The 14,453-nt window shown below is 56.1% G+C and overlaps 1 protein-coding gene across 2 annotated transcripts in view; it reads left to right on the forward strand.

Annotated features, from left to right (window-relative positions):
- Nucleotides 1-12,904: 12,904 nt before the first annotated feature.
- Nucleotides 12,905-14,453, forward strand: part of ROR2 (receptor tyrosine kinase like orphan receptor 2) — a 196,399-nt gene continuing 194,850 nt past the window's right edge. Inside the window, exon 1 of one of the 2 annotated variants that reach the window (XM_059656324.1) lies at nt 12,905-13,474. In XM_059656324.1, the coding sequence (XP_059512307.1) occupies nt 13,387-13,474 (88 nt within the window). In that variant the 5' untranslated portion in view covers nt 12,905-13,386. The remainder of the gene's footprint in view (nt 13,475-14,453) is intronic. The other variant, XM_059656325.1, reaches the window with a different exon arrangement.

Consider the following 14,453-nt stretch of genomic DNA (forward strand, 5'->3'; position numbering starts at 1 on the left):
GAGTTCTGTCTGTTGGTGTATATCGCTCTCTCTCGCCCTGTGTGCTGTGATACTGTATCATGTCAGATGTATTCATGTAGACAGTCTCCTAGCGAGAGATATCTAGGTGATGTCTAATTTTTTGCCATGAAACATAACCTTGTCCGTGATTGTATCTAGTCTCCAAAGTTAGTTCTCAATAAAGTCCACCTCCAGGCTTTCCTGTCCTGACATAGTCCACTCCCACACTGAATCTGGGCTGACAGCGACTCACTGTAACCAACAGAAGCAAGGAGTTGCTGTAACAGTTCCAGGCCTACCTTACGGAGGACTGGCATTTCCGCTTCTGTGGTCTTTGGAGACGGCCATCATGCAAGAAGCCCTTCTGCGGACAGCCGCGCGCAGAGCCTTGTTGACGGACACGCCCCACATTCCCTTGGGACGAAGGCTTTTCTACAGCCCAGTGGGAACTACCCGCTAAGCCTCAGCGACCCACAGACCCTGAGGGATAATCATGATTGTTTTTCTCTACTAAGAGCCGGCTTTACTACATGGCCACAGATACGTGATGGTCAGTCATAAACTGCAATTTCCCTCCCCTTCTCTCTGTATAGAGAACTGAATGGCCCCGGTTAGAAGTTGTCCCCATACGCCAAGGTTGCAGGTTCAACCCCAGTCAGTGCACACAATTGGTTGACTAGAATCAACCAATGAATGCATAAAAGAGTGGAACAGCCCTGGCTGGTGTGCTAAGTGGTTAGAGCAGCCGTGGGCAAACTACGGCCCGCTGGCCGGATCCGGCCCATTTGAAATGAATAAAACTAAAAAAAAAAAAAAAAAAAAAAAGACCGTACCCTTTTATGTAATGATGTTTACTTTGAATTTATATTAGTTCACACAAACACTCCATCCATGCTTTTGTTCCGGCCCTCCGGTCCAGTTTAAGAACCCATTGTGGCCCTCGAGTCAAAAAGTTTGCCCACCCCTGGGTTAGAGTGTCAGTACACGCAACACACTGAAGGGTCTAGGGATAGATTCCTGGTCAAGGGCATGTACCTGGTTTGTGGTTCGCTTCCTATCAGATGTCAGATTGTGTGCAGGAGGCAACCAGTCAATGTGTCTCACATCCATGTTTCTCTCTCTCCCTCCTTCCTCCCCCTCTCTCTGAAAAGCAATGGAAAAATATCCTCAGGTGAGGATTAACAACAACAAAGTGAAACAACAAATCTCTCTCTCTCTCTCTCTCTCTCTCTCTCTCTCTGCTTCTCCCTCTCCCTCCCCCTCTTCCTCTCTCTCTAAAATCAATAAAATAAGAAATAGATGTTCCAACAAACTTGCGGGGGGGGGGGGGGGGAGGGGAGAGAGAGAGGGAGAGAGGGAGAGAGGGAGAGAGAGAGCTGGATGACTAGGTCATAGGGCACACACACCAACATCCTGCTGAGGAGCCTCCCAAATGGCTGCACCCACTTACCCGGACACGAGGGCGGGGAGAACCACTTTGGCTTACAGTGCTTGCCAGGTCAACACCGGGCTTTCATTTCATTGCATTTCTCTGATTACTAGTCAAAGTAAGTATATTTTTCTTTCTTTTTTAAAAAAAATATATTTTCTTATTGATTTTTTACAGAGAGGAAGGGAGAGAGATAGAGAATTAGAAACACCGATCAGCTGCCTCCTGCACATCTCCTACTGGGGATGTGCCCGCAACCCAGGTACATGCCCTTGACCGGACTCGAACCTGGGACCTTTCAGTCCGCATGCCGACGCTCTATCCACTGAGCCAAACCGGTTTCGGTGTATATTTTTCTTTGGTTATCGGCCATTTGTGTTGACTGTCCTGTCAGTCCCTGGCTGGAGGAGAGACCAGGAGGCCTGCGTGCTGGGCTGCCCCGAGCTTGTCTTCCGGGGCTGCTCCTGGCCTCGGCCTTCCAGGTTCCCGGCGCCCTTGCCTCGGCGCGCAGCTCCCGCAGCTGGCAGGCAGCTGCAAGCTCTGATCACCCGGCCCGGGAGAGGCCACGGGCCTGTGCGCGCCGCACATTGCCATGCACTTAGGTGGACATCTCCCGTGCCCTCCCAAAGACTCAAAAGCCAAACCCAGGCCCCAGCGGGCTTGGCTCAGGGATAGAGCGTCAGCCTGCGGACTGAAGGGTCCCGGGTTCAATTCCAGTCAAGGGCACATGTCCGGGTTGCGGGCTCAGTCTCCAGTGGGGGTGGGGGAGTGGGGGGGTGGCGCGAGGGTGGGGGGGCAGGAGGGTGGGGGCGTGCGAGAGGCAGCTGATCAATGATTCTCATCATTGGTGTTTCTCTCATTCTCTCTGAAATTAATAAAAGAATAATGATAATAATAAAAAAGAGCCGCTGCGTACCACCTGAGCCGCTGCTACCACCTGAGCGGCCTCACCCGGTGGTGGGAGACTGGACAGCGCACTCTTCACTCTGTACCTGGCCTTTGGGCCGCACTAGCAGTTATGACCCTAAGCCTCTGTTCTGACCCCAAATCCCCAGCCACTCACATTTGAGGATATCTAAGCCCCAGAGTGGCCCCTGCATAATCGGGGTGGCCTCCTGCGGGTCTCTGTGGGACCTGTAACACTGTGTATGTGTGTGGGAAGAAGGGGTGCAGGGGGCGCAGAACTGCCCGTGCACCCATCACGCCAGCACCAGCTCATCAGGGTTTGTGGTAGGAAGAAGAGCCCTCCTGCAGGCTGTGGCTGCCGCGCTGCTGGCCCAAATTTGGAAGATCAAGCCTTTCCTGGCAGCTCAGTGTCGCTCTGCGGAAAGCCCTTCAGGAAACGCCCGTGGCTCTGGGATGGCTGTGCCGCCCAGAGGGAAAGAGCATTCATGTGTGTGGGCGATCTGGAGCAGCTCTGCCCGCCTCCTGGGCACCGGCTGGGGCCTCCTTCTCTCAGAATGAGTGCTGTGATTTTGTCTATTTTAAATACTTTTACGTTGGACAATTTTGTATTATGCATGATAATCCTATCTAATAAAAGAGAAACATGGTAATTAGCGCACGTCCTCTACCCTTCCCATTGGCTAATCAGGGCGATATGCAAATTAACTGCCAGCCAAGATGGCGGCCGGCAGCCAGGCAGCTGGAAACTAACATGAGACTTGCTTGCTTCAGTGACGGAGGAAACCAATGTTTCCTGCCTGCCTTGCCGGCCCCTGAGCCTACAGTTTGAAACATTGTAACAAATATAGTAGCTAAACAAAACCCCAGAAACCTGCTTTCAGCAAGCCGGGATCTCAGAGCTCCCCATCGGCCCTGCCCTGAGTGTGAGAGTGGCGGTGCCCCAACCCCCTGATCGGCCCTGCTCTGTGGGTGATAGAGGGCAGCGCCCCAACCCCTGATCCACCCTGCTCTGTGTGTGACAGGGGGCAGTGCCCCAACTCCCCATCGGCCCTACTCTGTGAGTGACAAGGGGGAGCTCCCCAACCCCCTGATTGAGCCTGCTCTGTGTGTGACAGGGTATGGAGCCCCAACCCCCCTGATTGACCCTGCTCTGTGTGTGACAGGGGGTGGCGCCGCAACCTCCCCATCAACCCTGCCTTGAGTGTGAAAGGGGACGGTGCCCCAACCCCCCAATCGGCCCTACCCTGAGTGTGACTGAGGGTGGCATCACAACCTCCCGATCCACCCTGCTCTGTGCATGACAGGGGGCGGCGCCCCAACTCCCCAATCGGCCCTGCTCTGAGCCCGACCAGGGGCTGCACCTAGGGATTGGGCCTGCCCTCTGCCACCCGGGAGCAGGTCGTTATCTCCCGAGGGGTCCCAGACTGCGAGAGGGCACAGGCCGGGCTGAGGGACCCCCCTCCCCCCGCCCCCCGAGTGCACAAATTTTTGTGCACCAGGCCTCTAGTCTACACTAATAAAAGAGAAACATGCAAATTAACCATCACTCCACCACTTCGCCACACCCACCGGCCAATCAGGAGCGAGTATGCAAATTAACCCAACTAAGATGGCGGCTGCCACGGAGCTGGGTTGCCCCTGGTGATGGAGGAAGCCAAGCTTCCCGCCTGCCCTGGCCAGCTGTGGGCTCTGCTCAAGGCTACAAAGTTTCAATTATAGAAGATAAATAAATCCCAGATACCTGCTTCTAGCCCCCCATGGCCTCCACTCAAGGAGGCACTGAAAAAAAAAAAGAAAAAAAGATAAAAAGGAGAGGCTGGGAGCTTGGGTTGCCGGGGGGCGTGGCCAGCCTGAAAATGGCTATCGGCCTCTCACCCAGGCTGGCCACACCCCCATGGGGTGAGGGTCCCCGCTGGGGGGCTTGGCCAGCCTGAAAACAGCCATCAACCCCTCACCCAGGCTGGCCAGGCACCCCAGCGGGACCCCCACCCTGATCTGGGACACCCTTCAGGGCAAACCAGCCAGCCCTCACCCGTGCACCAGGCCTCTATCTATACTAACAAAAGGGTAATATGTTAATTAGACTGGGAGACCTTCCAGACGTTCTTCTGGACAAAGCTATGGTGGCAGGGCCGAGGTAGAGGCAGTTAGAGGCCAAGAGGGGAGGGCAGTTGTGGGTGATCAGGCCAGGATGGGACGGCAGTTTTGGGTGATCAGGCTGATGGGGGACAGGGCTGTTGGGGGTAAGCAGGCCAGCAGGGGGGGCAGTTGGGGGCAAGCACACTGGCATGGGGGGACATTTGGGGTGGAGCAGGCTGGCAGCGGGGGGGCAGTTAGGGCCGAGCAGGCCGCAGGCAGAGAGGTTAGGGGCAATCAGGCAGGCAGGCAGACAGGCAGGTGAGTGGTTAGGAGCCAGCAGTCCCGGATTGTGAGAGGGATGTCTGACTGCCGGTTTAGGCCCGATCCTTGTAAACCAGCAGTAGGACATCCTTCGAGGGGTCTCAGATTGGAGAGGGTGCAGGCTGGGCTGAGGGACAACCCCCCACTCCCATGTATGAATTTCGTGCACTGGGCCACTAGTTTTATAATAAATGGGAAGTAATTTGAAAGGGCTCTCTCCGGTCTGTGTTCATGGATTGCATCGTGTGAGTGTCCTGGGGCTGCCATAGGAAGGCTGCCGGGGGTGGCAGAAAACAGCAATTCCTCTGCTTCCAGTGCCATTCCTACTGACCATGTGTTGGCCTGGCCAGCCCCTCCCAGGTGCCAGGAAAGGTCTGCCCAGGCCCCTCTCCAGCAGGCTGTTGGTGTGGGCACCATCACTCCAGTCTTCTAGATGTGCTTCCTCTCTACATGCCCCACTTTCCCCTTTCGTCAGGGCACAGTCTTATGGATGAGGGACCACCCTGACGACCTCATCTCAGTTTGGTCATCTCAAAAGACTATTCCCAAATAGGCCACATTCTCAGGTACCGGGATTAGGACTTCAACACGCCTGGGGTGCCACCGTTCAACCCCTAACCTACATCAAAGCCAGAGGGGCAGTTGTAAGGCAGGTCCTGCAGTCTCAGGCTGCCGGAGCGTGCCTGTGGAGCGCGCCCATGGCTGGATAGTTTTCTCTGCCTTTCAGAGATTGCGTCACGCAGGAGAGGGGCTGTCCAATAAGCCTGGCCGTTGAGGATCCATACAGGTAGAGCGTCTACATTTGCTTTTGAGAAATAAATTATGTTTAAAGGGGATTTGAAAGATACTATAGGGATGAACTATTGTTGAACAAAATATCAACATTAGTATTTTCATCTAATAATCCTACTGTAGTAAACATGGTGATAAAAATACCTCTTTTTTTCCCCAAAAAAAGAATCAACTATTATTTCTAACTGCTTTGTCAGGAAAAAGATTCTTACCACATGCGTGGTGTCGTGGGAAACTTTTGGATCTTTGTCCCTGGTTCCTGTCTTTTTACTCATAACAAGCTCCTTGGAACCGTAGCTGTGTTTACCTGATGAGGAGACTCTTGAGGGCCCTCGGTAGCTTAGGAATGTGGACTGGTCACCCAAACACCAACCCATGTTTAGAGAGTTCAACATTCAGCTCCCATCCCCAGTGGCCACCCCCCCTCCCCCCAACGCTGACCTCCAGGGAAGGGGGCGGGGCTGAAGACTGAGCTCAGTCACCAATGGCCATAATTTAGTCACCCCTGCCTCTGCAGTGAGTGCCATCAAACCCCCTGCATGAAGGAGAACACGTGGAGGTGCTGGGATTGTGTGCTCCCACAGGGGCACGAAGGTGCCATGCCCTCCATACCTTGCCCTATGCATCTCTTTTATTTGGTGTTCCTGAGTTGAATCCTTTATAACAAGCTGATAATAGTAAGTAAAGTGCTTTCCTGAGTTCTTTGAGCCATTCTTACAAATAGGAGGATTGTGGGAATTCCCGACTGGCATCTGATGAGAGTGTTGGGGACTGGGTGCTTAACCAGTGAATCAGATGCTAGCTTTGGGTAGTTAGTGTCAGAAGAGAATTAAATTGTGGGAGTCCCAGTTGCTCTTTGGAGAAGACACCACATATTTGCTGTCAGGGGAGGAAAAATCTTCTCAACCTGAGTAAGGCGAGTAAGACAGAGCCTCCACTGGGCTGAGCCTGCTCCCGAGGCCCACCTGCCAGGTGGGAGCTGTCTTTGTACCAAACAATGAACCACAGAGGAAGACATTATTATCTGCCAGTGTCTCCCTGTTGCTCCCATTTCTTGGTATCATAACGATTGGAAAGCTAAATTAAAGTTTCTTTGTTATAGTGATTGCGCTCAAGCTTTATGGAGGCCTAAATTTCACGGTTATTGGTGAAAACTGGAATCTTTGTTTCTTCAAACCTGAATCTAAATGTTTGGAAACAAGAAAGCCTATCTCAGTTGTTTGTAGACATAAATGGTTGGAGATAAAATATACAAAACCACTGTTGTGAATGGATGTGTAATTTCAGGATAAGCCTATGATGAAGTTCACTTAGCCATGTAAGCATGACATGGAGGAATGGCTAGCATCTACACTAATAAAAGACAAACATGCAAATTGACAGTACCTTCGCTATGCCTTAAGCCACGCCCACCAGCCAATCAGAGCGACTGTATGCAAATTAACCCAACCAAGATGGCGGCCGGCGGCCAGCAGCCACGGAGCTGGAGCAAGCAGGAGGCTTGGTTACCCCATTGGTGGAGGAAGCCAAGCTTCCCACCTGCCTCGGCGGCTCTGAGCTCCACTCAAAGCAACAAAGTTTCAATTATAGAAGATAAATAAACCCCAGATACCTGCTTTCAGCTGGCTGTGCCCATGGAGCTGGGGCGAGCAGGAGGCTGGGTTGCCCCTGGCGATGGAGGAAGCCAAGCTTCCCTCCCGCCTGCCCTGGTTGGCTCTGAGCTCCACTGAAGGCAACAAAGTTTCAATTATAGAAGGTAAATAAATCCCAGAATAAAAAAAGAAAAAAGAAAAAAAGGAGAGGCTGGGAGCTTCCGTCGCCGGCGGGCTTGGCCAGCCTGAAAATGGCCCTCAGCCCCTCACCCAGAGTGGCCAGGCACCCCAGTGGGGACCCCCCACCCTAAAGAGGGTGTGGCCAGCCTGAAAACAGCCATCAGCCCCTCACCCAGGCTGGCCAAACCTCCATGGGTTGAGGGTCCCCACTGGGGGGGGTTTGACCAGCCTGCAAACAATCATCAGCCCCTCACCCAGGCTGGCCAGGCACCCCAGCGGGACCCCCACCCTGATCCGGGACACCCTTCAGGGCAAACCAGCCGGCCCCCACCCATGCACCATGCCTCTATCCTATATAATAAAAGGATAATATGCAAACTGACCCTAACAGCAGAACAACTGGGAATGACTGGTCACTATGACACACAGTGACCACCAGGGGTAGACTCTCAATGCAGGAGCTGCCCCCTGGTGGTCAGTGTGCTCCCACAGGGGGAGCTCTGCTCAGCCACAAGCCAGGACAGCTGCCAGTACAGCGGTGGTGGTGAGAGCCTCTCCTGCCTCCTCAGCAGCACTAAGGATGTCCAACTGCAGCTAGGCCTGCTCCCCGCTGGCAAGTGGACATCCCCCGAGGGCTCCCAGGCTGCCAGAGGGATGTCTGATTGCCAGCTTAGGCATAATTCCCCGGGGAGTCCCAGACTGGGAGAGGGCACAGGCCGGGCTGAGGGACGCCCCCCCCCCCGCCCCAAGTGCACAAATTTTTGTGCACCGGGCCTCTAGTTGTTTTATAAAGATTTGCTACACATTAGAAAGACTGCCGACTGGTACCTGACAAGACTTACTGTTTGCCCTAAACCAGAGTTCAGCACATTGCTTCCTCCTGCCCTTCCTTCCTTTATTAGCAATTATTCTGCTGCCACAGCTCCGCACTGATGGGATTCGTCAGCCCCTTCCTTACAAAGCGTCAGATTAGCAGGGAAAATAGGCCCGCATCTAGTAACCCTGCCTCCTATGGGTAAGGCTGTATGTGATGTGCCTCCAGGTGGGGCTCTAAGCAGAGTCCACAGGGAGCCAGCGGACTTGGTGGGGTGAGGCGACAGAGGACATGTCCCTGAGAGGTGACACTGAAGGAGTCGTGGGGCTACCTCAGCGAAGGAGCCAGGCAAGCATGCTCCAAGCAGAAAGGGCTGCTGTGAAGAGGCCCCATGTGGAGGGAGCTTGCTGGAAAGGAGCAGGCCAGCATGGTGCAGGGGAGGGACCCGCTGGGCCTTGCTGCAGGGCTCCGTGCACATCCTCACCACGTAGCAGCTCTTGGAATGTTAGGGTTTAGTCTTTTTTTGTTTTTAAATATATTTTTATTGGTTTCAGAAAGAAAGGGAGAGGGATAGATAGAAACATCAATGATGAGAATCATTGATTAGCTGCCTCCTGCACGCCCCCTACTGGGGATCGAGCCTGCAGCCCAGGCATGTGCCCTTGACCAGAAATGAACCTGGGACCCTTCAGTCCGCAGGCCAATACTCTTTCCTCTGAGCCAAACCAGCCAGAGCAAGACTGAGTCTTTAACTTAAGATACTAGCAAGCTGCTGGGCAGCAACGAAGTTAGACTTGGGTTTGAAAGACATTTGTGTGGAGAACCGATTAGAGCTGGGTGATGGTAGCCATGGGGAGACACCTTACGCAGGTGAGAGATGGTGTTATCCTGGGCTAGGGCCATGGCAATGGAGACAGAAAACATTAAGCAGAAAGCATCCAGAAAGCAAAACCAACAGGACGCGGTGTTGGAGGGACATAGGGAGAGGGGGACGGGTTGGAGGCAGGGCCTGGGTTTCTGACTGGTGGAGCTACAGGGATGCAGTGCCCTTGGGTGAGGAAGGGAACTTCGGGAAAAGACTAACTTTGAGGCAGGGTTCATGGTAAATCATGTTTGTACAATTTGAGTTTGAGGTGTCATTGGGCCAGCCAAGTAGAAAGACCATGGAGATGATTGGATGCATAGGTCTGGAGGTCAGGGAGCAGGGGGGTTGGGGACATAAACTTCGGAGGTATGGGTGCAGCTACAGCTGTGAGCTGGGAAGAGATGTCTCAGTTGGAGGTCGTGGAGCCAGAAGGGAGGATGGCCTAGGACCACACCCTGCACAACTGGAGAGGCACAGCGGAGAGGACAGGAGGGCAGGAGGGAGGGAGGGTGGGAGGAGGGAAGGGTGAGAGAGTGGGAGGAGGGAAGGGTGAGAGGGTGGGAGGATGGGAGGGCAGGAGGGTGGGAGGGCAGGAGGGCTGGAGGGCAGGAGGGCAGGACGAGCACCTACAGAAGCCGTGGCGGAGTGGAGCCTGGCGTTCTGGTGCCTGGAGCTGAGGAGCATGTGAGCCTCAGGAGGAGGGCGGCAGAGAGCTGCGTGGGAGAAAGCAGAGGTGCCTGTTGGGTTTCCTAGCCTGGGCCCCGCTGATCGTGGGGATTCAGGCCCAAAGCCAGATTGGCAGGAGGGTGCAGGGAAGGGATGGGGCCCTCTTGTTTGGCAAGTTGGCTTATTTTCCTCATTTTGTCCTTGGAATTTTGTACCGCTTGCTGCTACTAGAGCAGAAGGGTTCCGTTCAGTTAGGATTTTCCTAACTAAAACCAACCAACCAACCAAACACACAAACAGACCGGGAATCCCAGTGCACTGGTTGCGGGCACTGCCCACGAAGCCCAGTGGGCAGAAGGCTGTGAACTGTGCCCTCCACTGTCCAGACCAGCCGTGGGCAAACTACGGCCCGTGGGCCGGATCCGGCCCGTTTGAAATGAATAAAACTAAAAAAAAAAAGACCGTGCCCTTTTATGTAATGATGTTTACTTTGAATTTGTATTAGTTCACACAAACACTCCATCCATGCTTTTGTTCCGGCCCTCCGGTCCAGTTTAAGAACCCATTGTGGCCCTCGAGTCAAAAAGTTTGCCCACCCCTGGTCCAGACAGTGGTGTTCAAATATTCCAGTCTTACAGGTGTTTTTGGACTGATCTAGCATTTACTGAGAATCAAAAAGCACTAGCCATAAAAGAAAAAAATAGGTTGGACATTATCACAGTAAGAAACTGTTGCTTTTGAAAAGACATTGTTAAAAAAACAAAAAGACAAGCAGACACTGGGAGAAATATTTCTGTATCTGTATCTATATGTACCGGAAACGAGCTTACATCCAGAACATACAACGGACTCTTAAAACTCAAAAATAGGAAGATACGCAGCCCAGTTAAAAGATGAGCAGAAGACTGGAATAGACGTTTCAGTCAAGAAGGCATAGGAATGCGGAGGGGCTGCTCCTTGGAGGCCCAGGATCCCTTGGCCCCTCCCACTGGCCCATCACAGCACCTGGAATGCTTTCCCCAGGTATCCGCATGGCCCTAGCCCGGTCCTCACAGAGTGCGTGGCTGCTCCTGTCACTCTCCTGGGCACTCTCCATGCTCGTTGTCTCCCCTCTTGCCTGTCCTGAGGACACGTGGCTGTGCTTCCTGTTGGTGGGAGGGTAGTCAGCCTCCTATACACACACCCTGTGTCCTTCCCTCCCACAGGACCAGCGTCGACCTGTGAAACCAACAGGATCCTGCAGAAATGACTGCCGATGTCCAAGGCTAACTTCCAGGACACTGCGGCTTCTGCCCGGCTCTCGCTCTGGGAGGCCAGCTCTCGCTCTGGGAGGCCAGCTGCCGGTTGTTGTGAGGATGTTCAGGGAGCCCTGTAGGGGCCCAGGTGGCCTGCCCACACCCAACACTAACTCGCCAGGCATGTGCACAGGTTGCCCTGTGAAGAGCCTCCTGCCCCAGGCAGACCTTGAGCCAGAGGTGCCCAGCTAAGCCTCTCCTGAATTCTTGATCCGCAAAAACGATCCGTGTGACATAAGAAATGTTTACTGTTTTAGCCGTTAGGTCTGAGGTGTTTGTTATGCAGCAATGCCGAACTGATGCATGTGGGAAGGAGTAAGTAGCTCCCATGTGGTGAAGCCACATTCTACCAACTACTTACAAAGAGCTTATTTTGATGCCTGTCATTTATAAGGTTAAATATATTGTGCTTATCCCTCAGTTCTGAACCTGCAGGCAGGGGAGGAAGATGGGGGTGAGGAGAGACAGGGAGAACAGGTTGGAGTTATAGGGGAGATTCTGGGGAAAGAGAAATGCTGAAAAGATAATTTTTAAGGAGCTTTAAGGAATCATGTGTGATATAACCCACATTTCTGACCCCACCCAAGAAACTGTCAGCAAAATGCATGCTGCTGTTCAAACTTTCGGTGGGGTTTGTGGGGAACACAGTCAGATGGAAATTGCATACAGATGAGGGCTGAGCGCCATTGCATCATTTCCCCAAGTTCACACCAAGGAGGGGGGCAGGGCTGCGCCCAGGTCCTGGAACTGCGGTCTCCAGCTGTGGCAGCGGAAGCGGAGGAGCGCAGCTCAGCTGGCCGGATACAGCGCACAGCGCACAAACTCAGAGGACCTCCTCTGCTCCCGTCTGGACTCACTTGATCCAAGATGGAGGAGTCTGGAACTAAGTGCTTCAAGACCAACTTTTAAAGCCTTGTTTATCCTTCAGGCGTCCTTGAGGGCCCCTCTGGGGAGAAAACCCAAAGATAAACCCCTGGCAGTCCGAAAACAACACTGGGAGCGCAGGCCCTCCGCCCCCTCTCACTGGGTCGGGCACCAGCAGTGGCCGAAGGAGCCTGTGTGGTGAGGCTGGGGCCAAGGCAGCTGGATAATGATTGCACCGTCTTCTCCCATCCTCCCCGACCCCCTGCTGCCCCGGCCAGCGATGGTCAGTCCCTCCTCCAACCTGCATGAGGAATGAGAAGTGTGCGGGATGTTCCCCCAACAGACTCAGCAAAGACAGCGAGAGGCCTAACTCATCAGGGGCAACCTCAGCCTTGTCCTCAGACCTTAGCGACAGCGTTTTCATTTCCTGCCACGTGTGAGGGAGGCGGAGGGGCAATTCCAGGGGTGCACACTCAGGGGTCTCCCTAATACACCCCAACTAACAGGAAACGGTGCTTGAGCAAAACCGCCAAACAAACTGCTTTATGGTCAGTTAGAAGATAAATCTCACACAACAAATAACAGACGCTGGAGTTTCCAAATCCTTTCTCCAAGAGAGCAAAAACAAAGGAAATTCCTAAGTTACTCACTGTAGGGACAGGCCTTCCAATTTCAGGCCTTTGCATGTGTTAAGCAAAACCAAGAATAAGCAAGAAAATATGCCATTTGAATTGCGTTCAAAATGTTTTTTACAAGTGAAGCAAATTACTTTTGCATGTTCTGGGGCTCGGCAGAGAACAGTGTTCTGCCTTTAATGAGTAAAATCACACAGTTGGCTTTTAACAGTGAACCAAAAGCTGTGGTGGCTTCAGATGGCATCGCGCTCCCGGGGCCTCTCCACGCAGCCCCACCCCAGCAGTTCCGGAGCTTTCTGGAGGGACACGGTGGTCCCCAAGGGCGCCGGCGGCTCCTCCATTTCCTCGGACCTTTCCCGTCCCCAAGCCCTCGCTTCGGCGGTGCCCGCGCCGCTGGGTGCTGGGACTGGGGGGCTCTGAGTGGCCTCCCGGGGAGCTGGCGGGGCGCAGTGTCGTCCTGACCTACTGCCTTCTGACCAGGTCCCTGGGCTCCCGCACCTTGCACGTGGGTGCGGCGGGACGTCCCAGGCGCCACCTTTGCGGCCCGGCGGCCCGAGGCGCAGGCCCGAGGGCGGGAGCGGGAGGCAAGTCCCCGGACGAGCGGCGCCCCGGGCCCGGGCCCCCAGCTTCCCGCGCGCCACGCCCGCCGCCGGCGCGTCCCTCCGGCAGGGGGCGCCTGCCGGGCCTCGCTCTGCCCATCGGGGCGGGCGAGCGGGGACCCTGCCTCCTGCGCGCCCGCGGTCCGCCCCTCGCGCTCGTCCCGGCGGCCGGACTGCCCAGCCCGCGTCCCCGAGTCCTGCCGTCCGCCCGCGCCGCGCCCGGAGAGGAGGAGACCACGAGTTCCTCGAAAGGGACCATCTTGCGAAAAGCCCCGGAGAAAGGCCACGGACGCGCGGCCGACAGGGGTGGTGGCTCCCGGCCCCCCGCCCGGCCCCCACTGTCCGCGGCATGGCCCGGGGCCCGGCGCTGCCGCTGCTGTGCGCCCCGGCCGTCTGGGCGGCCACCGCGCTCCTGCTCCTCGCGCCCCGGACCGCAGGTAGGACCGTGCGCCGCCGGGCTCCTGGCTGAGCCCGTCCCTTCCGCTCCCGGGCCCGCCCGCCGCCCGGGTGCCCGCCGCCCGCCGCCCGCCGCCCGCCGCCCGGGTGCTTTCCACTCGGCGCGCCCCGGGCCGGCGGAGTGTTTCCAGAGGCCGGCGGCGCCGCGGGGAGCCCTTCGCCGGGTTTCCAAGGGTCGAGAGTGGGAACGCGGCCGGACCCGGGCCCTCAGACGTGGCCCGTGCTTCTCCGGACCGACTGGGCCTCTTCCCCGAGGTTCTCCCCGCGCCCCGGGAAGGGGGCTCCCGACCCCGCCGCTCGGTTGAGCGGGGCTTCGGCTTCCCTTTTGTTGGCCCCTTCCCCTCCCCCACCGCCGGGAGGTGGCCGAGGCGGCGCGTCCTGTGCTGGGGGGTCGGCGGCCCCTGGGTGGTCTCGGACCACCTTGGGGCCTCACCCCAGGATCCGGGACGAGGCGCACAGCTGGAGGGACCTGCCCGGCTCCCGGGTGGCACTGTCCTCAAGGGGCACCCACTGTCCCGGAGGGCCCCGCGGGAGCTCCGCGGCCCGTAGGACCTGCCCCGAGTTCACCGGGGCTGGAGGGAGCGGCCTGGGGTGCCGGAGGGGGAGGTGCGCCCGCTCTCGCCGTCCAGACCCAGGGAGCACCCGGCCTCTGCACCGCGCGGCCGGATGCGGGGTATCCTGCCGGCCTGGGGCAGGCGCACTGCTCCGGGTCGGGGGTTTGCAAGCTGAAGTTCGCCTTAAGTCCTAAAATCTGAGCCGCCTCCTTACACGCAAGTAGGTCTCAGGGTCGCCCACCGCACTCTTGGTGCCCCACCCCGCATTCCTCCGCGCGGGCGAGAATCGGGGGACCCCGCCGTGTGGGGCTCGGCTCCTCCCGCGCCTGCTGCGCGCCCGGGGCCAGTCCCCCGACAGGCGTGCTGGGCGGCCTCCCCGGGCGTGTGGGCCGGAGCAGATGCCGAC

This window comes from Myotis daubentonii, chromosome 11 (genome assembly GCF_963259705.1).
Source record: "Myotis daubentonii chromosome 11, mMyoDau2.1, whole genome shotgun sequence".
NCBI classification, from domain to species: Eukaryota; Metazoa; Chordata; class Mammalia; order Chiroptera; family Vespertilionidae; genus Myotis; species Myotis daubentonii.